The sequence below is a fragment of the Hippopotamus amphibius genome, chromosome 3 (assembly GCF_030028045.1).
Source record: "Hippopotamus amphibius kiboko isolate mHipAmp2 chromosome 3, mHipAmp2.hap2, whole genome shotgun sequence".
NCBI lineage: Eukaryota > Metazoa > Chordata > Mammalia > Artiodactyla > Hippopotamidae > Hippopotamus > Hippopotamus amphibius.
The window spans coordinates 49,644,242-49,672,146 of NC_080188.1; the positions used below are offsets into that span (position 1 = coordinate 49,644,242).

Below are 27,905 nucleotides of genomic sequence, written 5' to 3' on the forward strand. Positions count from 1 at the left end.
TTACTTTGCTACTTAAAGCACCAAATATGTCTCATCTCTCCACCCGCTGTGGTCTTAGACGGTGGGCAATGAGTCTTGTGAATTAACAGAGCACAGAATTCACAGAAGAGGAAATCCATTTCAAGTCGTTTGGTGAAGTATCTGGGGTATATTAGATCCTCAAGTGATTTATACCACAAGCTTAAGAAGCTGCAAAGCAGGAAGGTTTCATGTCAGAGTTTGAATGGAATATGGAATATGTCATAGAGAATAAAGCCCATTAAATTACTAGAGATTTTAAAATCTAAGAAGTGCTCATTCAAATGCTTTGGTTTTCTTGCCATTTGTATTTCAGGGGATTCAAGCAGCATTGTATCTGCAATTTGCTACACGATTCCTAAGTCAGCTATGGGAAGTAGCCTCTATGCTCTAGAATCGGGCTCTGATTTTAAATCTCGAGGGATGTCTGCTGAGAGTCGTGTGATATTCGGGCCTGGTGTCACCATGTCCACCTGTGATGTCATGCTCATTGATGACAGCGAGTATGAAGAGGAAGAAGAGTTTGAGATTGCCCTGGCAGATGCTTCCGACAATGCCCGCATCGGAAGGGTAGCGTCAGCCAAGGTGCTCATCACTGGTCCCAATGATGCTTCTACTGTGTCCCTGAGCAACACGGCTTTTACTGTCAGCGAGGATGCAGGTAATGGAGAACATCTCTAGGGTTCCATCATCCATGTCCGGATCCCTTCCTTGAACAGTTTCCTCTTAGTTTTGAGAATGCCCTCAGGACATTGAGAATGCCATTCTTTAGTGACACCATTGTCAGTCTGAGGCAGGTAATCAAGAGCAAGACCAAGAATGGAAGGTAGTGAAGAACAGGGACTTCCATCCATTTGTCTTGCTCTGGTTGCTGACGGCAGGGCGGGATCTGGCTTAGAGTTCACTGGCTGACCTCTGTGGTCCAGAGGGAGGGCGTGGTGCTAAGCATTTTGGCTTGTGAAGGAGGGGAATATGATCTGTTGAAGATGGAGGTAAATTGTTTAATGTACTGCTAGCTGCCAAAACAAATAAATTCAGAGTTTCAGTGTCTTAACAAATGGAACTTTCTCATTCATGTAACAGCCCAAGGCAGTCTGTGGGTAGATTTCCTCCACCCAGGCCTCTTCCCTCTTTGGGCTCCACAAGGATCTCAAGTCTTCTGCATGCTGCCGGCAGACATCCTGCTAAAAGAGGCATCAGATGTGCCATCTACTGATCTGAGCCCCCTGATCAAGACCTTGCACCTCTTTGAGGGGGATATTCTGAGAGAAAGTGAAAACTAATATTTTGGAGCACTTACTGAATGCCAGCCACCATGCCATGTGCATCCATTCATTCTCATGTATATAGAAGAGCACATGGAGTGCCAGAGAGGTTAAAGAAATCATCAAAGACCAGCGAATATGGCAGAGTTGGATTAGAGCCCAGACCTTTCTATTATACCATGTTGCCTTTCCCAAACACCAAATTGCCAGCCATGACGACTTGTCACCTTTCAGTTTTGGATGGAAAAATATGATGATGGGCTTGTCATGTAGCTTTTCTCTGACCCTGATTATGAAAACAGCTAAAAATTTACACGTACATCATTAGGACCTTACAAAGTATGTTGTCACAGCTACCAGAAGATGAGCTTCTTCCTAAGATAAGCAGTGAGCACATATGGTTTCAGTAATGATGTGTGCACCACTCAGATAAAATAGGGAAATCACCCAGTTAGGAACATTTAATTAGGAACATTCAGCTCCAGACCCCAGAGCGTCCCCTAGCTGGTTTTTCCTTAATTGGCTATTTTCTAGCTCATCCCTGAGGCCCTAGTTTCTGAGTTTCTTCTCCTTAAATAGGCTTGAAATGTTTTTCAGTGAACCCACCTCTCTTCAGGCCATTGTTCTTCTCCTGTGAACAGTCTCCTTCAGGAAGCCACAAAACCACTTTCTCCTAAGGGCTGTCTCTCCAGCACCACCTCCGTGAGGCCCTCCTCCAGGGCTGCTCTTGATCTTAATGTCAGTACAAAGAGGGATGGTGCCACTCTCAGCCTTCCCCAGAGAGAGCACAGGAGCATCACTGAAGCTGGGCCAGGCAAGCTAGCAGGAGGAAGCTGCTGCTGCTGTGAGGGAGGACATTATTCTGAAAACCGCACTCATTTTCTGGTTTGGGGTTGACCATTGAAATGAATGACTCTCAATTCAGGAACAGTGAAGATCCCAGTTATCCGTCACGGGACTGACCTTTCCACCTTCACATCTGTCTGGTGTGCAACTCGGCCCTCAGACCCTGCTTCCGCCACTCCAGGAGTGGACTACGTTCCCAGCTCTAGGAAGGTGGAGTTCGGGCCAGGTGTCACTGAGCAGGTGAGCATACAGATGTCAAAGACCAGATGGGTCTGTTCATGTTGTCTTTAGTCTATCCTCCAAATTCTGTGGACTATAAAATATTAAAATGTTACTATCTTCCCTTTCTTCAAAAACACAAACGAAAGAACAAACTTAGAGTGATCTTTGACAAACTCTCCAAATGACATTTTCAGCATCTAATATCCAGCACCACAGATTTAGGATAGAGACTACACTAGATTGGTGCAAATATCTAGAAACAAAACACCAAGGGTCTGTGATACAGAGATGGTCATTTTATGGATTTAAAAAATTTACTTTAAGACCAACAAAGGCAAATTGTTACCTTTGTCTTAATCTCCCACAGGCAAATGAGTGTTGGGTGGTGAGCATTCTGTAAGATTTGCTTTGATTTTTCCTCTCTTTTTTAATTAGAAAAAAAATTTGGGAGGTATAATTGACATTATATTAGGTGCATGTGTACAACATAATGACTCAGTATTTGTATATATTGCGAAATGAACACCACGGTAAGTCTAGTGAACATCCTGATTTTTCTTCCAGTATTGCACCTTGACCATCTTGGATGACACTCAATATCCGGTGATTGAAGGGCTGGAAACATTTGTGGTTTTCCTCAGCTCAGCACAAGGGGCCGAACTGACCAAACCCTTCCAGTCTGTCATTGCCATTAATGACACATTCCAGGACGGTAAGAAATTGGGGATGCCGATCTGGTGGTTCAGACGCGATTTATATTTTTTCCTTAACATCCATGTATATGACATAGGAACTCATTCACATTTTCATTCAAGAAATGTGTGTATGTGTACACGAGTATGTGCACGTGCACACTTTTACACAGAAATATGGGGCAGAAATAATCATTCGTGCTTCTGGCATTCTACTAGGCACAAAAAGATGTACGAGCACACTTTGGAGACATTGAGGGTTCAGTTCCAGGCCACCACATTAAAGTGAACATTGCAATAAAGCAAGTCAGGTGAATTTTTTAGTTTCCCAGTGTATATAAAAGTTTACACTATACTGTAGTCTATTAAGTGTGCAATAGCATTATGTCTAAAAGACAACATACATTCCATAATTTTAAAACATTTTATTGCTAAAAGATGCTAATCGTCATCTGAGCCTTCAGCAAATTGTAATCTTTTGGCAGTAGTAACATCAAAGATCACTACACACAGATCATCATAACAGATATAATAATAATGAAAAAGTTTGATATATTGGGAGAATTACCAACATGTAACGCAGAGACACAAAGTGAGCAAATGCTGTTAGGAAGATGGTGCTGATAGACTTGTTCAACCCAGGGTTGCCACAAATCTTCAATCTGTAAAAAACATAGTATCTGCAAAGCGCAATAAAGTGAAGTGCAATAAAATGAGGTCTGCCTGTTTGAGTTGTGTCTTGAAGGAGCTCAAGGTCTAGTTGGGGGATCAGATCCTTAGAGAGAAAAAATAGAACATATTATGATAAATGACCTAATAGTGCAATAGATCCAGTAGTATAGGGGCAGAGGGGACGGAATAGTAACTATGTGTAGAGGAATCATAGAAGATTTCATAAAGAAGGTGATATCTAAACAGAGTCTTTAGCTGTAGTAGGAGTTTATCTAATGGATAATTTTATCTAATGCATAAATAAAGCTTTGTTAAATGGAGAGCTATAGTATACATAAGGTATAAAATTTTGAAAGACACATATTTGGAGAACAGTGAGATGCTTACTTTTGCTGTGAGCCTGGCAGGAGGCGAATGGAAGGAAATGAAACGGAAAGACAGATCGGAGACAAGTTCTAAGAGGTCTTATGTTCCAGCTTCAGGAATTTGTAGGTAAAGGGGGGCAGCAGATGCTTCTAAGAAGAGGAGTGGTGTGATTTTTGTTTGAGGAAACTAACACTGGCCGTCCTGTGGGTGATGTGCAGGAACGAATAGACAGGTATCTGAACAAAAATATGAGTCCCCACTGAAGAGCTGACCTAAGTAACAAGAGGATGAACAGGAAAGGATGGTTGCTTCTGGGGAAGACTTGATGAAATCTAGAATTGTCAGATTCTTGAGTTGGGTGGAGAAGATCAAGTCAAACCTTTCACCTCAAGCAGGAGGACCCTCATCGGCATCCCCGGTGATGGATGTAGGATCCGTGATTGAACTCGTCAGTGACTGCAGAGTCAGCAAAGAAGGAACAGGCAGCCCAGCAGGGTGATCTTTAATTTTTTTACTTTAAAATAATTTATTCATTTATATAATAACAAAAAAAAAAAGCAAACAGCACAAAAGGTATTCTATGAAAATTAAGTCTTCCTTCTACCCCTATCTCCCAACCCTCCAGCTCCCCTCTCTGAAGACCACTATTTTAACCAGTCTTTTTGTTATATATTTGCATATATCCAAAGTAGTATCTTATTTTAGACTTAGGTCTAAGTTACATAAGTTAAAATTCACCCACCACACAATCAAGATGTTGAACAGTTCCAGCTTCCTATGCCATTCTCTCGTGTCCCTCTGTGGTAAACCGCTCCCCATCCGAAGCTCCGGCAGCTGTTGGTCTGTTTTCTGTCCCTGAAGTTTTGCCGTTTGCAGAATGCTGTAGAAATGGAATCACGTAATAGGTAGCACCTTGGGTCTGGCTTCTTTCACTTAGCACACTGCGTTTGAGAGTCATCTGTGTTATTGCAAATATGACTGGCTCATTCCCTTTATTGCTGAGTAGTTTCTGACATGAATATAAGTTTGCATTTCTCTGGAGTCAGTACTTAGGAGTGGGGTTGCATATGGGTAAGTGTTCGTTTCACATTATTAGAAAGAGCCAGCATGTTTTCCAAAATGGTTGTAACTATTTTTCGTTACCACCAGTAGTGTATGCAAATTCCAGTTGCTCCCCATCCTCACCAACATTTGGTGTTACCAGGTTTTTATGGGACTTTTTAGTTATTCCAGTAGGTGTGTAGTGAATAACTAATGACATTGCTGTCTTTTCAGGTACTTACTTGCCATCCATATATCTTTTTTGACAGAGTATTGTTCAGATATTTCCCCCATTTTTTAAATTGGGTTTTCTCCTCTATTACTACATTGCTGTAGATTCTGGACAAAGATTCACTTTTTGCAAATATTTTATCCCAATCTGTTGCTTGTTTTTTGTTCTGTTCACAATGTCTTTCAAAGAGCAATTATTTTTACTTTTAAGTAGTCCTACTTATTGCTATTTCTATTATGGATTGTGCTTTTACTGTTGTATCTAAGAAATCTTCACCTAACCCAAGGTTACAAAGAATTTCTCCTGTGTTCTCGTCTGGAAGTTTTGTAATTCTAAATTTTACATTTAGGTTTATGATTCACAATATGGTAACTTTTTAACCATGAACAAGATTATAACAATTATACTATTTTATGTTGCATGTTACCTCAGAGTTTATAGAGTCATCTATTAAACATTATCTCATTTGCATTATCTCCCATGGGTTTTACTCTTGTTTCTCTTTGGTGGATAAGGAGACTGAGAATCAGAGAAGTAAACATACACCCAATGTCTAGTCAATGGAGGAACCAACGTGCATTCTAGGACTTTTGGCTCCAAGTTCATACTCTTTGCGCTACACCAAATGGTTCTATTTGGTGCAGCTGGAGGCTATGTCGGATATTTTTTTCTTAGAGAAGTTAGAAGAGAAGAAAGAAGGAAATTCATTCATTCTTTTTATCCTTGAACAGACTTCTTATTCTTTTGGGTGAAAGGGTAATTAATTTCCCTCTGATGAAGTGGAGAGTGAATGCAAAGTCAGAAATCCTGAGATATAATCCCCACCTACCACTTCCTCGCTCACTGGCCTTCCTTGCTCAGTGGCTAAGGTTACTGAGCCTCATTTTGTTCATCTGTAAATAACAAATATACCTACAAGATTGTTGTGAGGATTAAATTAGGTAAAATATGTGAAAATAACCTACCATAGTACCTGGCACATAGTAGATTTTATTACATGTTTATTTCTTTTCTTCCTGATGTATCTGTAATTTGTCACACTTGCCAGTGGGACTCCAGTAACACTTACAAACTTCATTGCACTCTGATCAACATAGAAGATTCCATTTCGATTACCCTTGTATTTTATTGATGGGCATTAGGGTTGCAAACTTAGAAAATGAATATGTTAAAGAAAATATCGTCTTTCAGGAAGACTACATCAATATGTATTCATTCAAGATATTTATCCCAGAGAAAGAAATCTTCAAATCTGTTTCGTAACCCACTATAGCGTTTACCAGTTATTTCTGTTGGCGATCCTTTTTCCCAGTAACTGCTGGCTTTCATTGAGTCCCGTCAGTGTGCACATTCTAGGGTAGAAAAATCTCTAATAACATTATCCTTAATCCTCTCCAACCTGTGAAACTGAGGTCAAATAAGATCACACAGAGCGGAGGTGAGGGAGGGAGAGTTAAAACCCAGGTCTATTCTATGCGAGCCCAGCCTTCTGGTTTTACACTCTACTGTGCTAACTCTTCATTTAGCAGTTTTAGCTGGCCACTGCCCCTCTATGTAACAATACTTAATGTCACTCAAGATCCTTATAAAGTCAGCTTCCAGCCTTTCAAAGTGATCTTTGCTCCTTTTATGTTTCTCCACCAGGCTGATTTCAGGCCCTTAAATCATCAAAGTAGCTCATCTCAGAATATTTTCTGTTTTCACCTTTCTCTTCTGCTCTGATACCTGGAATTAGACTTCGGTGTTGCCCTGAAGACTGCTGTGCAAGGCAAGAAAGGCCTTGTAGCCACTGCCGCACCACACTCCTGTGTATGTAGCTGGATCCCAGCTACTCATTAACTCAAAGAACCAGAGGCAGGATTTTTCCTAAATCTCATCACCCATAAAGAGGCCACTGCATTCCAGGCGGTTGGTGTTTGCACTCACTTTGTCAGTTACTAAGAAGATTAGCAGGTAACAGCACTGGGTGACATTTTCCATGCCTAAAGCTGGTGCTTAGCACTGGGATTACAGAGGAGGAGAGAGCAGAGTCCTGCAATCTATTTCAAGATACCAGACTTACACAAATAAGAAGATAACTCCAAATTGATATTCTCAGAGAGGTGTTGACAATAGTGCATGATACCCACTGCGAGCCCATACACCATCACGGAATGGTTTCCATTCCCCATTCATACACCCCATCTGTGTGGAAAGAGAAGGGGTTCTGCAGTCAGGCAGAATTGACCCCCCAGAGCCAGTGCCTCTACTTCCTGTAGAGATTGCAGTGCCTGGTAGGGTTGTCTAGAGCATGAGAAATGACCTGTATGGAAGCCCTTAATACAATGCCTGACCTAGGCTGGGCCCTTTATATGCTGTAACTCCCACAAATAAATGTCTCCAAACCCACCCATTGCCTTTCCTTCCCATTGTCTCTGCCTCAGTCTCCCACTGGACTGGGGGGTCCTTAAAAGCAGGGATTCGTGCCAGAAGGCAACCATGAGACAAATCCACCCGCTTCTTTTTCTTTTCTTTTCCTTTTTTTTTTTTTTTTAGGAGGTAGGCATAGGAGTAAAGAGTAATATGTGTTAAATAGAGGGAAAGGAATCTTTTACATCTCAAGAGGAATCTGGGGTTGATTAATACATGACAAAACCCAAACATTACCACTTTAGCTTTCAACTAACCTCTAGCTTGATGCCTGTCAGGCCAGCAAGAAAAATCAATCCAAAGCATTAGATAAAGTCTGCCATAAGCAGAAAAGCTTTCTTGCTTGTGTTGCTTTTTACCTGGCAACAAGCTTCCTTCTTGTCCTCATATGCAAGGTCATGTCATTTCCACCCACCTCTTAATAGCACAGATGGTTGTCCTGGATGGAAAGAGCCCCAAATGGGTAATGTACAGGACCTGATGCCAAAGTCACTCATCTTCTTTTCAGAGGTATATTCTGGGTTTTCTTTAGTGATAAATGGTAACTATTAGGCTTAGCTTAGATAATGGATTTGTTTTATATTTGCTAATGCCAACAGTTCTGAGCAGTGGCAAAGAGAACATTCTACATATTGACTTGAAGGGAGCTTGGTGTTCACCCCTTCTGTTCCTTCCTTGCAGGTTGGGCAGGGCACATCTAGGACGCAGCCAGGACATAGGTGGCTATAGCTTTAAGGTCAGCAGCCCCAAAGACTGATTTGACATGTGACTGGATGGACTCCCTCTTTGTATTGTCCATTAAGAAAATAATAACCGGCACTCAACGAAATGTTGGTCTCGAAAGGGGACATGTCTTAATGTAGAATATTACCTAAGGCTTTGTAGGAAGTAAGGAAGAAAAACTGATCCATTGTATTGAGAAGCCTGGAGATGGGGAATAATACAAACCATAATATAATAATTTCTACCAAAATTTGAGTGCCTGCGGTTTGCCAGATACTGTATTGAGCACCATACATACCTAATCTCATTAAATTCAGTCCTCCCAATAGTTTTATGAGTTAGATATTAACATTTCCAATTTAAGTGTTAAAAAAAACCCCAAGGCTCAGAAAATGCAAGTAACTTGCCCTATATCATTCCACTAATAAGTAGCAGGGCTGGGATGGAAATTCAGACCTGCCTACTCCACAGCCCTTGTTTTTAACCACCATTTGGCTATGGTCCTTCCCTAAAGTCAAATGAGGCCATGTAAGGTGTTAAAGAAGAGGTAAGTCTACAGCAATAGTCACAGACTGGGGCCCAGTGGCCAAATTCAGCATATGGATGTGTTTTGCTTGGCTCCGGTAGTTTTGGCCTGAATGGAATTTCTTTTTACTATTTTAATTGCTTGCTATCTTAAAATTTAAGAGCTATGACATAAAAATGCAGATCTCTGATTTGATTTCAAAATAGGCTATGACATAAATCAAAGCAAGATCCTTTTTGACCCATCTCCTAGAATAATGGAAATAAAATCAAGAATAAACAAATGGGACCTCATGAAACTTAAAAGCTTTTGCACAGCAAAAGAAACCATAAACAAGACAAGAAGACAACACTCAGAATGGGAGAAGATATTTGCCAACAAAGCAACGGACAAAGGATTAATCTCCAAAATAGACAAGCAGCTCGTGCAGCTTAATACCAAAAAAGCAAATAACCCAATCCACACATGGGAAGAAGACCTAAATAGACATTTCTCCAAAGAAGACATGCAGATGGCTAACAAACACATGAAAAGATGCTCAACATCACTAATCATTAGAGAAATGCAAGTCAAAGCCACAATGAGGTATCACCTCACACCGGTCAGAACAGCCATCCTCAAAAAATCTAGAAACGATAAATGCTGCAGAAGGTGTGGAGAAAAGGGAACCCACCTGCACTGTTGGTAGGAATATAAACTGGTACAGCCACTATGGAAAACAGATTCGAGGTTCCTTAAAAAACTAAAAATGGAACTACCATATGACCCAGCAATCCCACTGCTGGGCATATACCCAGAGAAAACCACAATCCAAAAAGAAACACGTACCACAGTGTTCATTGCAGCACTGTTTACAATAGCCAGGACATGGAAGCAACCTAAATGCTCATCAACAGATGAATGGATAAAGAAGATGTGGCACATATATACAATGGACTATTACTCAGCCATAAAAGGGAATGAAATTGAGTTATTTGTAGTGAGGTGGATGGACATAGAGACTATCATACAGAGCGAAGTAAGCCAGAAAGAGAAAAACAAATACTATATGCTTACTCATATATATGGAATCTAAAAAAAAAAATGGTTCTGATGAACCCAGTGACAGGGCAAGAATAAAGATGCAGATATAGAGAACAGACTTGAGGACACAGGGCGGGGATAGTAAAGGGGAAGCTGGGACTAAGTGAGAGAGTAGCATTGACATATATACACTACCAAATATAACATAGATAGCTAGCGGGAAGCTGCTGCATAACACAGGGAGATCAACTCAATGATGGGTGATGCCTTAGAGGACTGGGATAGGGAAGGTGGGATGGAGTCGCGGGAGGGAGGGCATATGGGGATATATGTATAAACACAGATGATTTTTTAAAAAAGAAAGAAAATACAAAGAACTACCAACAAAAGAATGAAGCTGAGGGGTAACCCCCTTCAGACATGACCTGCTCTTTCCTCTTTACCAAAGTCCCTGCTCTTCCCTATTGTCTTCCTGGCCCAGGACCAACGTGAGTAGCCATTTCTCATCAGGCTAGCACTGCTGTTTTCCTTTTTGTAGCCTTAGAAGGAACATGAACTTTTCTAGGTGCCTGGGTCTCTATCAAAATTTTCTTTCCTCCTGGCCCATTTCTTTACTTGCATCACCTGTCTGCATTTGAGATGGTGACTGTACCCTGAAGCTGAGCAAACACAGGTGCAAATGTGATTTGTTCTATTTCGTTGGAACTACATTCACAGTGGAAGCAGTCCTCTTGTCCTGAGAGCAGCAGCCAGGCCTTGAACTCTGCTGACCACCTGCAATTTATCAGCCTCTGGTGGCCCTTAGCGGAGCTGTCCTGCCAAGTGGCAGCCACCTCCCTCAGTGTCCCACTAACGATGCCTCTGTCTTTCCTTCTGCTCACCCAGTGCCCAGCATGCAGTTTGCCAAGGATTTGCTCCTAGTGAAGGAGAAGGAGGGTGTCCTGCATGTGCCCATCATTCGGAGCGGGGACCTGAGCTACGAGTCATCAGTGAGGTGCTACACTCAGGGCCATTCAGCTCAGGTCATGGAGGACTTTGAGGAGAGAAGAAATGCAGACTCTTCACGGATTACATTTCTCAAAGGGGAGAAGGTAAGTGGATTCGTGGTGGCTGAAAGATGGGATTCTCTCCTTCCTTGATGCTTTTATTTGTCCATAGTAAAGTAAATTAGGCAAATTCTGAACATCCTAGGAAGTTTCTAATTAATTATTAATACTTTTAATAATATCATCTCTTCTATGTGGCTGTCTTCTTTGTCTCCCACTTACAACCAAATACCTATGTCATTAGTTAAGCTGGGATATCAGGTGCTGTAGGACATTTTTGGAATTTAGCATAATCAAATGACTGGGGACTTCTCTCAATTTGAAACTACATGGGAGATGAACACACACCACAGATTTTATCTAGAGAAAGAGGAGACAATTCTCTAATACCTGGGCCCCTGTTCCAGGGCAACACACATCCTGATATAAGACCAATAGTACAGGACTGAACAGGTAGAGTTGAGCACATTCAAGTCAGTGGAGTATTCTCTTGGCAGCATAATGAAAAATGATGCATACAGACACAAGAACTCCTGAGAAACTCTAGTCACTAAGCATGGCTGCATCAGAATCAAACCTGCGGGACTTCCTAGGGGGTGCAGTGGATAAGAATCCGCCTGCCAATGCAAGAGACACGGGTTCGATCACTGCTCCAGGAAGATCTCCCATGCCGCGGAGCAACTAAGCCTGTGCACCACAGCTATTGAGCCTACACTCTAGAGCCCATGAGCCACAACTATTGAGCTCATGTGACACAACTACTGAAGCCTGAGAGCCTAGAGCCTGTGCTTCGCAACAAGAGCCTGTGCACCACAACGAAGAGTAGCCCCCCTGCTCACTGCAACTAGAGAAAGGCCAAGTGCAGCAACAAAGACCCAACGCAGCCAATAAATTAATTAATTAATACATTAAAAAAAAGGAATAAAAGCCTGCAACCTCAGTGTATATCCAAACTATATATTGAATGAGAATCATATTTCCCTGTTTTTGGATCTCAGGTTTCAGATGATTGAGTCAGTTGTACGCCTTGTTACAAGACATGCAGTCCCCATTAGTCAGTTCAAGGCACTTGTCTTTATTTTGTTGATTTATTCATTTCATTTTACCCCTCTTCTGCAGCCACATTCCCTTCCCCACCTCAGAGGTCATCTATCTATTGTATTTAATGTGTATCTCTTATTTTGTATTTCTTCCTAAAAAATGCCTGCTTCTTTATGTATATAATTTTTAATTTATAAAACTACTACTGTGTTATATCTTTTTCAAATGTTTTCTGTGTTTACTCAGCAATATGTTTTAGTATCTATGCATGTCATTTATGTGTATATCTAATCTGTTGCTTCACACTGTTGCCTAGTATTTCATGATGTGCATTTACTACCTTTTACCCATTCACTCTCAGCAATAGACAGTGAAGACCTTCAGTTTTAGTGCCCAGTCACCTGCTAACACACTGCCACCATTAACAGTACTGCAGTGCAAACCCTCCTACATGTCCACTTACACACCTTAGTGGGAATTTCTTTGCATACATACTCAGCAGCAAAATTGCTGGACCACAGGGCATGAATGTGCTTAATGTGAAAAAATAATATCAGAATACTTTCCAGAATGTCACTAGCAGTACATGAGGGTTGCTAAAACCCTACATCCTCTTCAGCACTTTTTCAGTTACTCATCTTTTAATTTTTACTAATCTGGTATGTATAAAGTTATATCTCATTTTAATTCGCATTTCTCTAGTTAATACTATTTTATATGCTCATTAGTTCATTGAGTTTCCTCTAAAAAAATCTATTTCTTTATCGTTTGTTCCTTATTTTATTATATTGCTGTCATTTTCTTACTGATTTGCAATATTCTTATATATGCTAAATATTAATCCTTAATATTAATAATCCTAAATAGTAATATTAATCCTTGCCATTTTTAGATGTTTTAGATATTGTAAACATAGTTTCCTTTTCTGTCACTCATCTGTTACCTTTGACCTTGGTATTCTTAGTTGAACAGAAATCTTTTTGACATAATTAAACATATGAAATTTTTGCCTCATGATTAGTTCTTTTGAAGTTTAGCGTAAAAAGACTTTACCCATCCCAGGTCACCCCAGATTCTTCCTCCATTCTTTGCCATCAAAAAAAAAAAAGTGATAGTTTCCTTCTGTGAGACTCTCAAGTCTTTTACACATTCGTGACTCATAAAAGCCCTGTCTTAGTTATGTATTTTATGGAAATTTTACTGGTGGCAGGTTGAAACACATGTTTAAAAACACATATAAATACTATAAATACAATCTTCAGCTTTGAGTCTGCATGTCTGTATTTGTTTTAAGTTCTAAAGAGGATTCTCTGCCTATCCAAGAGGCAGTTTGTAATTAAATAAAATTTTAAAGAAAATACAGCTGAATAGTCTAGATGTTACCCACATGGCAATTTATTATTCATAAGCACATTTTGGAATTTTCATCTTCTTTGTTACGTTAAAGCAATATGTCTTTGAAACTTATTCACTAGAATGTCTTATTTTTTAAGATATACTGAAGAGTCAATACTAGATTCATGCTTTCCATAAAGAAATTCTTATTGTAAAAAAGATGTGGTAGGGATAAAAAAGGGAACATTCTTCAAGGACTTAAAACCAGGTCACAAAGGTACAGGTAAACATTCCCAGAGATATTCTCCCTCCATTTAGTATGACTTAAGAAGTATGACAGTGAAACCTCTATATCCACTTATGCTTTGCAATATGGTAGTACAGTGAATTTAAAATGGTCCAACTAAAAAAAATCATACTTCGTATTACATGACTCTACTATTGAGGCTGCTCTGTTATCTGAAATGTTGTGACCTTATTTTACATTTTCCCAAGAATACAGTCCTCAGTAGAGAATATTCAGTTTGGGAAGTGCTTGACTTCTTTCCATCCAACAGGAATTTAGATTGTTTTCTCAGACATTCAGTTCTCATCAATTTTCAGACAAGATACCATTTGGCAACACACTTGAGAGTTCTGCAGCTTTTAAAGATGTCTTTAGCCTAACAGGAAGCCTTTCTGAGTTCCTTATAAGACTCTTCAATTTTCACAAAGGAAAAGAAACATTATTCAGCTCTCCAGGAAGTCTAATCGTATGTTAAACCCTCACCATCAGAAATCTACCTATCATAACATGTACAAAGCTGTAGATGAGGCCAGGCAAAATGTGGGAAAGCACACAAATGTTTCACAGATGCTTTTTAGTGACTCATTTTATTGTTTTTCATAACTTCTGACCAATAATTCAAAATCATTTGGAGTGTTTAATACCAGTCTCCACATATAGGTAGGTCCACTCAGGCGTGAACTGTTAGACTTAAACATTCTATTTTATAAATGAAACAGTTGGGATATTTTTGAATTTGTGTTGACTGTTTGATGCTACAAAGAAGAAAAATCATTTTCTAGGGAAAGCCAAGCAAATTATTGATATCTCGCTGCAAATTTTAATCTATCTTGTGCTCTTGGCTCTAGATGAAGAACTGTACTGTCTATATCCACGATGACTCCATGTTTGAGCCTGAGGAACAGTTCAGGGTCTACCTTGGCCATCCTCTTGGAAACCACTGGAGTGGAGCCAGAGTTGGAAAGAATAACATGGCCACCATCACCATATCCAATGATGAAGATGGTAATGGAAGAAATTGCCTTTAGTTACTCTTGGGTTGATGGGACATGAACTGATGTTTTACCAATAACATATGAGGGTGAGTCAAAAATTATCCGCACTCTGGTTATATTAAAACTTCTATAAACTCTACAGCCAGAGTGCAGATAATTTTTGACTCACCCTCGTAATTATAGGTGTTTTGAAAAATGAAAGCACTATACAAGGGTCTACTGTTAACAGTCTTGGAGTATTTATATAAAATGTGGGCAGCAAATGATCACCCTCTACAGAGCTCCAGTATTTTTAATCACATTGTTCTCCATCACATCACCAGGAGATAAGGAATGAGTATAGTTGAACTACAGGACAGCGACGCTAAGACAGACACTAAGTTTAAGTCACTGCAATTCAGGAGCAGGACTGGAAATACAATCAGAATCAGTTGAATCCAATGAACTGATTTAAAACACTGCCACCTTCCTGGAAAAGTCTAATTTCTCAGTTTTCTTCTCTGTAATTGATTTGGCCTACTCACCTAAAAAACCTTAAATTCTTCAGTCAGGTGTTAGCAAAGAGTGACCCAGGCACCAAAGAAAACAAAATCTGTTTCAAATAGAGACATAATTGTTTTCTTAAGATAGATATTTTAATAGATGGATAATAATACTACAAATAGTAGGAGCTGTTTTATTGAATATTGACTGTATGCTAAGAACCATTCTAAGCATATTATGCTGTTTTATTTCATTTAATCCTGACAGTAACCCCTGGAGGTAGGTGTTATTATCCCTATATTGTAGGTAAAGAAATTAAACGTCAGCAAAGTTATATAATTTATGTTCTTAATTACACAACTGTAAGCAACAAAACTGCACGTAGAACCTTATTTTATCGGATTCTAGAATCTATACAAGGGTCAGTGAGACTCTTAGGGTTTCTAATATTAAAATAGGGACTAACTTGGACATTGAGGGAAAAAGCAAAAAAGCTTGCCTTGAAGTTGAATTGGCTCTTTACGTAAGGAGACTCAAGTTCAAATCCTGAAGTGAACCTCTCCTGTTCACACAGAAAACCCAATGACTGAGGCCCAGAAATGTAACAAGTTCACAGTGGTTTACAGTGACACACCTCAACTTCAAAGAGCGTACACAGTAAAAACTATGAAGTCTCAAATGAAGCATATTTCTACAATTAGGAAGAATTCATCTTCTGAGAGAGAAAGAGGGATATGAACATAGAGACATCAGAAATTTCTGAAAAAGTTTAGTGTATTTATAACATATAATATATTTAAAATAAATACATACAATTATAATATATTTTAAGTATATTATAACCAATATGCGAGTATTATAACTGTATTATAACTAATTTGTAATTAGTAACTTGTAATTGCTCCCAATTTCTTCATCTTCTTATCCCACTCCCCCCACCACTGCCATGTTGCCTTTCCCTGTGAGAGTATAATACAAAAGAAGCCATAGTTTGAACCCTAAAAGAAAAAAATCAACAATTAACAATTCATAGCAATGAGGATAGTACCTCAAATCAGATTTTGTTAGGAAATCTTGTGTTCCTAAATCACTGTTGTAGCCAGTCCCTAAAACTACTCATTCTTAACTAAGTAACCTGTGAGAAGTTAAGAAAAGCTAAAGGTGGGGGAGGTGAGAGCACTGGGCGGGAGGATCCAAAAGATCAGAGATGAGAGAGAGATTTGGTAAATTTAAGCAGTATATAAATGCAGTTCATATCTCATAAATGAAAAGGAATTGGTTCGTACAATCAGTCAATAGATATTTTTCAAGGGCTTACTCTGTCTCAGTCCCTTGATAAATTGTGCAGACTTAAAAACATGCTGTGAGCTATGATGCCTAGATGGAAACTTGAACATCATGCATTTTGAAGTACTTAAAAATATTTCCTTCACTCTAGTGTTTTTAATAAGAAATATGTGAGAAAACTCCTGCAGAATCACAGATAAATTCCTTTTTCTGAAGTATTGCTTACGGGTAAATGCTGATTGATTTTTATGACTGCAAGCTATTTTGCTTTTGTATTGTTAACCAATGTGAAAAATTCCCTCTTTATAAGGTGTATCATGGGTGTTGGGATTCTTTTTCACTTTTCCAGCTTGCTCTTGTTTTCCTAACCTTGTTTCCTTAGCCCCCACCATCGAGTTTGAAGAAACTGCATACCAAGTCCGGGAACCCTCAGGGCCAGATGCCACGGCCATTCTGAACATCAAGGTGATCCGCAGAGGGGATCAGAACAGGACATCCAAGATTCGCTGTAGCACACGGGACGGGTCAGCCCAGTCTGGCGTGGATTATTACCCAAAGAGCCGAGTCTTGAAGTTCAGTCCTGGTAATTGAATGCCAATCCCAATCTGTAGGTTGTTTTTTGTTTGTTTTTTTAAATTTTATTTATTTATTTATTTATTTATTTATTTATTTATTTATTTATTGGCTGTGTTGGGTCTTCATTGCTATGCACAGGTTTTCTCTAGTTGTGGCAAGCAGGGACTACTCTTCTTTGCAGTGCACAGGCTTCTCATTGCAGTGGCTTCTCTTGTTGCACAGCGTGGGCTCTAGGTGTGCGGGCTTCAGTAGTTGTGGCTCACAGGCTTAGTTGCTCTGTGGCATGGGGGATCTTCCTGAACCAGGGCTTGAACCCAAGTGCCCTGCATTGGCAGGCGGAATCTTAACCACTGCACCACCAGGGAAGTCCCAATTCGAAGAAAGGAAAGAGCAGAAAAATGAAAGAGAGAAACAGTATTTCCAATAGCATGAATTACTTATTAAGCACACATTTGAGATTGTAGGAGTCTTTAAATCTTTTAATTAGTAAAAATGACATGGAAAAAGAGAAAAAAAGGAAAAAGAAATGTCTTACTTCAGAAAATCTTAGGCATATTGGCTCATTCAAAAGGATTTTTTTGTTGTTGTTAGCCTGTGATTTGGTTGAGCAATAGGAAACACTTAATTTTTAAAAAATATATATGACACCACTGTTCAGCAAACATTGGTACAAACACTGTGCCGGGTCGCTCAGGGATTACTTAACCCAGGAGGCACAATCTCAGTGCTCACATGGTTTGATGTCTACTGGGAGATGCTGTGAAGATGAGTCAAGGAAGAAAGATGAGACTCAGATCACAACCAGCTGTTTCACTGTCTGATGTATTTATTTAATGGAATGAATGAGACGGAGGAGGAGTTGAATTGTACGCCAGGCTTTTCCACAGATCTTTCTGGAGCAGTATAAGGTGAAAAGGCTGTGTAGAGCCTAGCACCATTTGTGATGTGGCCAGAAGTGGGCAAAGGTGATAGGAGGCCTTTTCAGAGATGTCTTGCCAAGTGGAGGGGAAAAAATGACTCCCTTGGAAATGAAGGGGGGGCGGGTCTCTGTATGTCTCTGTCACCCCACTGGAGCTTCAAAGGGCTTTGGGCTCTATCCCATGTGTGTCTGGTTAGTGTTTACAGGGAAGGTAGGTGCCCTTCCTCCACATCCTCACAAGGACCTCTTTTCCAAGGGTCTTTTCCTTTTCTGCATAAAGATCTGGGGGAAAGGCAGGTCTTAGAAATAACCTAGCCTAGATATCTGTAGGAGAGGAGAAAGGGCACCTTGACTACTGCCAGGGATATCTTCCCCTTCAGAGAATCACTTTACGGAAAAGGAAGGGGGTTTCTGAGCTCTAACCCTCCCCATTCCAGGCTGCCAAACCTTCTCATTATTGTCTTTGCAGAAATGGCCTGGTAGGTAGCCTTTGAGCTATGGCTTCCCAGGAAACAGCTTGGAAGGGTGATGTGCAAGCACTTGGCCACACAGGGGCTCGTGCCTAAGTGTAAAGGGGAAAGAAAAATTAGGCAAAAAAATCCCATAACCAGGGCGGAGTGTATTTTGGATCATAGATCTTTATTACCACCAGCTAGTGTCAGGCAGGGGCCATTAATCCTCATATGGTGTTGAATAGTAAATCTGCAGTACTGAACCTCCACCACAGGTGGAATTAGGCCTATAAAACAGATTCCTCCCTTGAGATGGGGCTGAAGTGATTAGCAGCCACTATATTGGTAGGAAAGAAAAGGGCATATTTCAACATGAAGCCTCAGCAGCGCCAGCCTGCACTGTCTTAAATGGGTCGCTGATGAGGACCTTTGCCCTCTTTGTTCTGTCCTTGGCGAAGGTGTGGATCATATCTTCTTTAAAGTTGAGATCCTGTCCAATGAAGACCGGGAGTGGCATGAATCATTCTCCCTAGTCCTTGGTCCAGATGACCCAGTGGAAGCAGTTCTTGGCGATGTGACCACTGCCACAGTGACGATTCTAGACCAGGAGGCTGCAGGGAGTCTCATCCTGCCAGCACCACCCATCGTGAGTCGCTCAACCCAAAGGATCATTGCTTATGTCTTAGTAATTAGATGAGAACTTGAAAGAAGGAGCACTTGCAGAGCTACACGTCTTCATTTTCATAACACGGTGATTTTCAACCGAGAGCAACTGCTCTTGTCCCATCCCCCAGATACCTCACTCCATCACCTCCAGGGGACATTTGGCAATGTCTGGTGACGTGTGTGGTTATCATGAGTGTCACACTAGGTGCTGTTAGCATCTAGTGGGTAGAGGCCAAGGATGCTGCTAAACATCCTACATACACAGGACAGCCCCAACAACAAAGAGTTATCTGGCTGAAATGTCGATAGTGCCAAGGACGAGAAACCTTGTTTTGACATAAGAGTGAGACCAAATCATGTTGAGACCTTAGCCTGACAAAGAAAGCACAATACAACTGATCTTTTCATTCTTTGGTGGGACCTAAAAGAAGAGTAAAACAGGAATATTACCCCATATCTATTATCTGACATATTCGCCACATGCATAGAATTAAGTATCTGTCGAGACATACTGCCAAGTTTCCCAGTTTGGGGGTGAAGGGAGTGAAAGCACCGACTTTACAGTGAGTTGGAAAATGCGTGGAGGTTGCCAAGGGAAATTTAACCCAAGATGATGAAGCAGTCTGAGTAAACATTATAACCTCCCCTGACTAGTCTCATATAGTAAAAGGATCATTTCAAAATGTGTCTCTCCTTTGACCACGGAAGAAATGTACCACCTTTATTAACTCCTGTTTTGCCAAATGTGCTACTGCGTACCATTAACAATTTAATGCAGCTTTAAACTAGTAATTGCCATTTATGATATAATTTTGGTTACAGTGTGTGGGGGGAAAAGTATTTTTCATATGAGTGACAGGGCTCTGCTTTAGGAATGAGATCAATAAGATAATAAAGCTTTTAGCTCAGCGGGGAGGAGGATGTTTCCACCATTAAAATCTGCAGTATCTTTTAGGGCCAAGCATTGTTAAAACTTCTGCTATGTTTTAAAGAATCCCTAGGAGTTAAGTGCTCTGGTGGATCTCTGGAGAAGGGAGCCTTAGTTCTCTGACCTTCCCAATATCTGTCCCGGGCTGAAGCTTTGTTGCTCCTTTGCAGGTTGTTACACTTGCTGACTATGACCACGTGGAAGAGGTTACCAAAGCGGGAGTCAAGAAATCCCCCTCCCCGGGCTACCCGCTGGTCTGTGTCACCCCCTGTGACCCCCATTTCCCCAAGTATGTCGTCATGAAGGAGCGCTGCGGTGAGGCTGGCATCAACCAGACGTCTGTGCAGTTCAGCTGGGAAGTGGCCACCCCCACTGATGGCAACGGGGCCCGGTCTCCCTTTGAGACTGTCACCGACAACACGCCATTCACCAGTGTCAACCACATGGTAGGTCTGTTTGTGGAGGGAGAGACCTGGCGTTTCTCTTTGTTACTCCAACCGTATCACATTCCGTAAGGTCTCTGCATGGCATTTGGTATAAAATAAACAAATAAGCAGGTACACACGCAGTCTTTTTGTTCTTACATATAAGAAAAGGTAATATGGTGTAGCAGAAAGAGAACTAGGCTAATACTCAGACAAGCTGTTTACAAACCTTGATGCTGCCTGTTCTTAACTACGTGATGTTAAGAGGTTACTTAACCTTTCTGAGTCTCAGTTTCCTGATCTACAAAATACCCCTTCCACTTAATCCACTTGACAAGGTCATTGACAAATTAGGTATAAAAGTGATCTATAAATGAAGTAAGTCAAAGATTCCAGGTAGGTACTATTAATGATTACTGTTCTTGTCACATCTCTTAAACCATTCAGTGAGGAGTAGGGTATAAACTCCTTAAGGACATGGACCAAGGGTTCTACCACCTTGTATACCCATCCCAAGGTGGCCACCATATTGATGGCACACAGCAGGGACCAGTTGTTAAACAAAAGGAGAGGATGTTCATTAAGTGATCAGCATTCTTCAAAGCCCTGTGGGAGGACATGAAAAGAGGTTCCAAATGCAGATGCTGTCCTCAGAGAGTAAGGAGGCCAGACCCACACCTCTGCCACCGTCGGAGAACAGTGAATGGCAGTGGTTTTCCTGAGCTTAGGAAAAGGTCCATTGCTCTGACTCTGCTCATCACACCAGTGAAGTTCTTCAGAGAAAGAGCTGAAAGCAGTGGAGATTTAGGCTCCGCAGAGTATCTGGCATTCAACAATTTTTGGCTGAAGTGAGTGCCATTAATAATTTTGGAAATCAGACATTTCTTTCAGACTGAATTTCTCTAGATTTTCCCCTACAAATCCACAGTTTGTTCTCACTTTAAGAAGGGCCTCGTGTGGGTGAGGTCCCAGTGGAGTAAAGCTGTTCGATGTACATGGGAGGCTTTGGGTTAAGCGGGTCCCTCATGTCCATTGTCTTTGGCACAGCTTGTTCAGAAAGGCCAGAAGATTAATTCTGTTGCAACATAACCTAGTTCACATTTCAATTATCTTCTTTATTATTATTAAAAATGTAAAGGGAAAGACGTAACAGTTTATTGTTTCATAAGTATCTAATTCTCGGTTCAACAAAACCATGAAGGGCGTTTGGTCTGGTTTGAGCCAAATATACATTGGTAACAAGTACTAAGTTTATGATTTGACTTTATTTTTTTTAAGCTCTTTATTGGAATATAATTGCTTTACACTGTTGTGCCAGTTTTTTTCTGTACACCAGAGTGAGTCAGCTGTATTTATACATATATCCCCATATGCCCTCCCTCCCGCGACACCATCCCACCCTCTCTATCCTAGCCCTCTAAGTCATCACCCATCATCAAGTTGATCTCCCTATGTTATGCGGCAACTTCCCACTAGCTATCTATTTTACATTTGGTAGTATATATATGTCAATGCGACTCTCTCACTCCCTCCTAGCTTCCCCTTCGTCCCCCCCGCCCACCTGGTGTCCTCAAGTCCATTCTCTACATCTGCATCTTTATTCTTGCCCTGTCACTGGGTTCATCAGAACCATTTTTTTTTTTTTTTTAGATTCCATGTATATGAGTAAGCATATAGTATTTGTTTTTCTCTTTCTGGCTTACTTTGCTCTGTATGATAGTCTCTAGGTCCATCCACCTCACTACAAATAACTCAATTTCATTCCCTTTTATGGCTGAGTAATATTCCATTATATATATGTGCCACATCTTCTTTATCCATTCATCTGTTGATGGGCATTTAGGTTGCTTCCATGTCCTGGCTATTGTAAATAGTGCTGCAGTGAACACTGTGGTACATGTTTCTTTTTGGATTATGGTTTTCTCTGGGTATATACCCAGGAGTGGGATTACTGGATCATATGGTAGTTCTATTCTTAGTTTTTTAAGGAACCTCTGATCTGTTTTCCATAGTGGCTGTACCAGTTTACATTCCCACCAACAGTGCAGGAGGGTTCCCTTTTCTCCGTACCCTCTCCAGCATTTATTGTTTCTAGGTTTTTTGAGGATGGCTGTTCTGACCGGTGTGAGGTGATACCTCATTGTGGCTTTGACTTGCATTTCTCTAATGATTAGTGATGTCAAGCATCTTTTCATGTGTTTGTTAGCCATCTGCATGTCTTCTTTGGAGAAATGTCTATTTAGGTCTTCTTCCCATGTGTGGATTGGGTTATTTGCTTTTTTGGTATGAAGCTGCATGAGCTGCTTGTCTATTTTGGAGATTAATCCTTTGTCCATTGCTTTGTTAGCAAACATTTTCTCCCATTCTGAGTGTTGTCTTCTTGTCTTGTTTATGGTTTCTTTTGCTGTGCAAAAGCTTTTAAGTTTCATGAGGTCCCATTTGTTTATTCTTGATTTTATTTCCATTATTCTAGGAGATGGGTCAAAAAGGATCTCGCTTTGATGTATGTCATAGAGTGTTCTGCCTATGTTTTCCTCTAAGAGTTTTATAGTGTCTGGCCTTACAATTAGGTCTTTAATTCATTTTGAGTTTATTTTTGTGTATGGTGTTAGGGAGTGTTCTAATTTCATTCTCTTACATGTAGCTGCCCAATTTTCCCAGCACCACTTGTTGAAGAGGCTGTCTTTTTTCCATTATATATTCTTACCTCCTTTGTCAAAGATAACGTGCCCATATGTGCATGGGTTTACCTCTGGGCTCTCTATTCTGTTCCATTGATCTATATTTCTGTTTTTGTGCTAGTACCATACTGTCTTGATCACTGTGGCCTTGCAGTATAGTTTGAAGTCAGGAAGCCTGATTCCACCAATTCCATCTTTCCTTCTCAAGATTGCTTTGGCTATTTGGGGTCTTTTGCATTTCCATACTAATTGTAAGATTTCTTGTTCTAGTTCTGTGAAAAATGCCATTAATAATTTGATAGGGATTGCAGTGAATCTGTAATGCAGATTGCTTTGGGTAGTATAGTCATTTTCACAATGTTGACTCTTCCAATCCAAGAACATGGTATGTCCCTCCATCTGTTTGTATCATCTTTGATTTCATTCATCAGTGTCTTATAGTTTTCTGCGTACAGGTCTTTTGCCTCCTTAGGCAGGTTTATTCCTAGGTATTTTATTCTTTTTGTTGCAATGGTGAATGGGAGTGTCTCCTTTATTTCTCTTTCTGCTCTTTTGTTGTTAGTATATAGGAATGCAAGAGATTTCTGTGCATTTATTTTGTATCCTGCTACTTTACTAAATTCATCAATTAGTGCTAGCAGTTTTCTGGAACCTTCTTCAGGGTTTTCTATATATAATATCATGTCATCTGCAAAGAGTGACAGTTTTACTTCTTCTTTTCCAATTTGGATTCCTTTTATTTCATTTTCTTCTCTGATTGCAGTGGCTAAAAGTTCCAAAACTATGTTGAATAATAATGGTGGGAGTGGACACCCTTGTCTTGTTCCTGTTCTTAGAGGGAATGCTTTCAGTTTTTCCCCATTTAGAATGATATTAGCTGTTGGTTTCTCATATATGGCTTTTATTATGTTGAGGTAATTTCCTTCTGTGCTCATTTTCTGGAGAGTTTCATCATAAATGGATGTTGAATTTTGTCAAAAGCTTCTTCTGCACCTATTGATTATCATATGGTTTTTATCCTTCAGTTTGTTAATATGATGTATCACATTGATTGATTTGCGTTTACTGAAAAATCCTTGCATTCCAGGGATAAACCCCACTTGATCATGGTATATGATTTTTTTTTTAATTTTTTTTATTTTTTGGGGGGTACACCAAGTTCAATCATCTGTTTTTATACACATATCCCCGTATTCCCTCCCTTCCTTGACTCCCCCTCCAGAGTCCCCCCCACCCTCCCCGCCCCAGTCCTCTAAGGTATCTTCCATCCTCGAGTTGGACTCCCTTTGTTATACAAGAACTTCCCACTGACTATCTATTTTACAGTTGGTAGTATGGTATATGATCTTTTTAATGTGCTGTTGGATTCTGTTTGTTAGTATTTTGTTGAGGATTTTTGCATCTATATTCATCAATGATATTAGCCTGTAATTTTCTTTTTTTGTGACATCTTTGCCTGGTTTTGGTATCAGGGTGATGGTGGCCTCGTAGAATGAGTTTGGGAGTGTTCCTCCTTCTGCTATATTTTGGAAGAGTTTGAGAAGGATAGGTGTTAGCTCTTCTCTAAATGTTTGATAGAATTTGCCTGTGAAGCCATCTGACCCTGAGCTTTTGTTTCTTGGGAGATTTTTAATCATAGTCTCAATTTCCGTACTTGTGATTGGTCTGTTCATATTTTCTATTTATGATTTGACTTTATGTTTCAGTTTTCCTTCTTGCAATGATTTGGTGACTAATACTTTTACCCCAGTTTCTTTTGCTCTATCTTCATTTCTTCAGTTATTTATTTAATACCATTGTATTGTATGCACTTTTGTAAGATGCCTCAAATCCCTTCTGAATGAAGTCCATGTATAAATAAATAAATAAAGTGTTGGCAGCTAATTAAAAAATTTTAATGGAAAAATCTTCTTTAATTTTTAATGGACTTCAGTGAAAATTGTTTCCATGAGTAGAATTTATAAGTTTGTATGATTGCTTTGTGGGAGGTCTATGGCACATAGAACTACTAATTAGTTTTTCTTGTTATGTACTTCCCAGTGTCTATGCACTCATAACCTATAGAGTTTTGGTGACCTGTGTTGCCTCTGCATAGATTGTGTTAATCAGTCTTATGGATTCTGTACATCTGTGAGCATGAGAGAATCTGTAGAAAGACTTTCAAAGGCCAGTAAGTGCACAATATTATGTAACAACCCAAGTGGAGAAAGACTTGAGAAAGAATAGATATATGTATATGTATAACTGAATCACTTTGCTGTACACCTGAAACTAATACAACATCTTTAATCAACTATACTCCAATATAAAATAAAAAGTTAAAAAAATAGTAACATTATTTTTTTAAAAAGACCAGTAGGGGTCAGAGGCCAAGTTCTCAACTTCAAGTCTGCATGTTATTGTAACCCTTGCAATGTGTATAGTAATTAGGTGGCAGCTGAGGGAGTGAATAACAGTAGGGAGGAAGAAAACTAAGAACTCTTAGAAAGGAAGTATCTTTCCTCTGTATCCTGATACCATGCCCTCAGCATAAGTGACTTGGAGGCATCCAGTCTTGCTGGAAGGGCTGAAAACCAGTTAAGTTGTTCTCATGCTGAACCTAATATATAAAGAGAACAACTGCCGCTGGGAACTAGTTATCTCTGGGCTCTTGTTCCACGTCTGCCTACTTGCTTGTTACCTAACTTACCACCTTAGGCTATAAGTACTCACTGCTCTGTCCCTGGTGCCTGGCTCCTAGTAGAAGTCAGTACTTATGTGGAGTGAATGGATAGATGGATAGATCAATGCATGGATAGATAGATAGATAGATAGATAGATAGATAGATAGATAGATAGATAGATAGATAGGCAGACAGACAGACAGACAGAAAGATAGATAGATAGATGATAGATAGATGGATGGATGGATAGTGTGGACTAAGAATGCTGCCTACCATGTCAGTAAACAAAGGATGTTGCAGCCATCAGCCACTGTAGTTGACGGTGCACTCTGAGGAGAGTCAGGATGAGAAAACACAGAATACTGGCCCCAGATAGCCAAGGTGCATATCAAAGGATGATTTCAGTGAGCCTAAACTCCTGCATCTTCCCATACATAAAAAAGTGCTAAATTCCTTAACTTGAGATATCTGGTTTTCTTTAATTAACTGTAATGTTTTGATGTTTGGATTACCTGGTCTTTTGTTGCCAAAACTCCTATGCGTCTTGGTTCCCCAACCCCTTGCCTCTTAGGAGCAGTCTCTCAAGAGTTATTGAAGATGCTGTGTCTCGGGCTTAAGTCTTCAGTTTTGCCCACCAAATAAAACGTAACTCTCAACTTTTAGGTTGTGCATTTTTTTTTCAGTCGACAATAGTCTTCACAGATTACCTTGTACCAAGAACTGCTTGGTGCATATCATACAGAAGATACGGTGCAGGGAGCTGTTGAAGTAGTGTACACATGTCTGAGGCTCTTTATTCTTCCTGGTAGGTCCTGGACAGCATTTACTTCAGCCGGAGGTTCCATGTACGTTGTGTGGCCAAGGCTGTGGACAAAGTGGGCCATGCGGGGACCCCTTTAAGGAGCAACATCGTTACCATCGGAACAGACAGTGCGATCTGCCACACTCCAGTGGTGGCTGGGACAGCCCGAGGCTTCCAGGCTCAGTCCTTCATCGCAACGTTGAAATACCTGGATGTCAAACACAAGGAGCATCCCAACAGGTCAGGCAGGTGGTGCCTTCCACCAGGAGATGGCACAGAGGGTCTCCAGCCACGCTTTGTGTGTTTTCTGGGTGGGACAGATCAAGCAGTGATGCTTCTGGGCAAAATAAGAGTCGTGGTGATGAGTACTTGGGAAAAAGTTTATATTCTTCAAAGGCCCCCTAAGATCTGGCCCCTCGCTATCTTCCTAGCTTCATTTCCCTCACCTTGTCGTTTTCACCTGCCAGTCCACCCAAAGGGAATCACGTGTAACTTCTCCTGGGGCTTCAGCTCTCTTAAGTGCATGCCTCCTCCATGTGGCCACTCCTGGCTCCAACTCCCCCCTGCCCCCTTCCACTCCGTGTAGTTAAATCCGATTGTCCCACTAGATCTAACCCATGGCATCTCTTCTAGGAACTTTTCCGTCTCCCCCATAATTTGAAAGCTTTTCCTTCCAGCTTTTCTGGCACCTGTGTCTGCCTCTCTCAGAGCATTATCATTATTCATTCTCTCCTTGTCGCCCCAGGAGATGATGATGGCAGGGGCCATGATTGTTTATTTTGCATCCCCTCTGCCTAGAACAGTGCTTCTTGGCACCTAAGAGGCACTCGCCAAGTATCCAGTGAGCACATGAGTAATAACACTGTGTAAATTGTAAGTCAGTGGACAGATGCGCTTTTATTTTTTCCTATGCCACTATGATTTTGATGGAAAATGGATGCTTTCATTTTTGCATAGCAAAAAAAGAATTCATGTATGTTATACATATTCATTAAACCTCTAGTATTTTATGTGTGAGCCTTTATGAGCAACTGAGTTCAGAGAAAAGGGTTCATTTGCATGAAAAAAAAACATATTTGAACATGGAGCAAAGAATATGCAAATCCTTTTTTTCTAACAGAATGAAATTTATTTTTGTTAAAAAGCAATAACAGAAGTGCCCAGGGTTACTACTGACCCCTTCCTAGCAAAAGAGCCATCCCGTTCATATTCTGAAGTTCTGATTCCTCTTTAAAACATGGATCTTTGTTCTGAGAGACAAGCTGTAGAAACTCAAAATGCACCT

General features: G+C 40.3%; 1 protein-coding gene across 1 annotated transcript in view; it reads left to right on the forward strand.

Moving 5' to 3' along the window:
• FRAS1 (Fraser extracellular matrix complex subunit 1) overlaps window positions 1-27,905 on the forward strand; it is a 505,547-nt gene that overhangs the window by 450,763 nt on the left and 26,879 nt on the right. Inside the window, exons 56-64 of the mRNA XM_057725661.1 lie at window positions 335-679; window positions 2,209-2,369; window positions 2,916-3,063; window positions 10,921-11,126; window positions 14,592-14,748; window positions 16,891-17,091; window positions 18,914-19,101; window positions 20,220-20,495; window positions 26,628-26,860. Of these exons, the coding sequence (XP_057581644.1) occupies window positions 335-679; window positions 2,209-2,369; window positions 2,916-3,063; window positions 10,921-11,126; window positions 14,592-14,748; window positions 16,891-17,091; window positions 18,914-19,101; window positions 20,220-20,495; window positions 26,628-26,860 (1,915 nt within the window). The remainder of the gene's footprint in view (window positions 1-334; window positions 680-2,208; window positions 2,370-2,915; window positions 3,064-10,920; window positions 11,127-14,591; window positions 14,749-16,890; window positions 17,092-18,913; window positions 19,102-20,219; window positions 20,496-26,627; window positions 26,861-27,905) is intronic.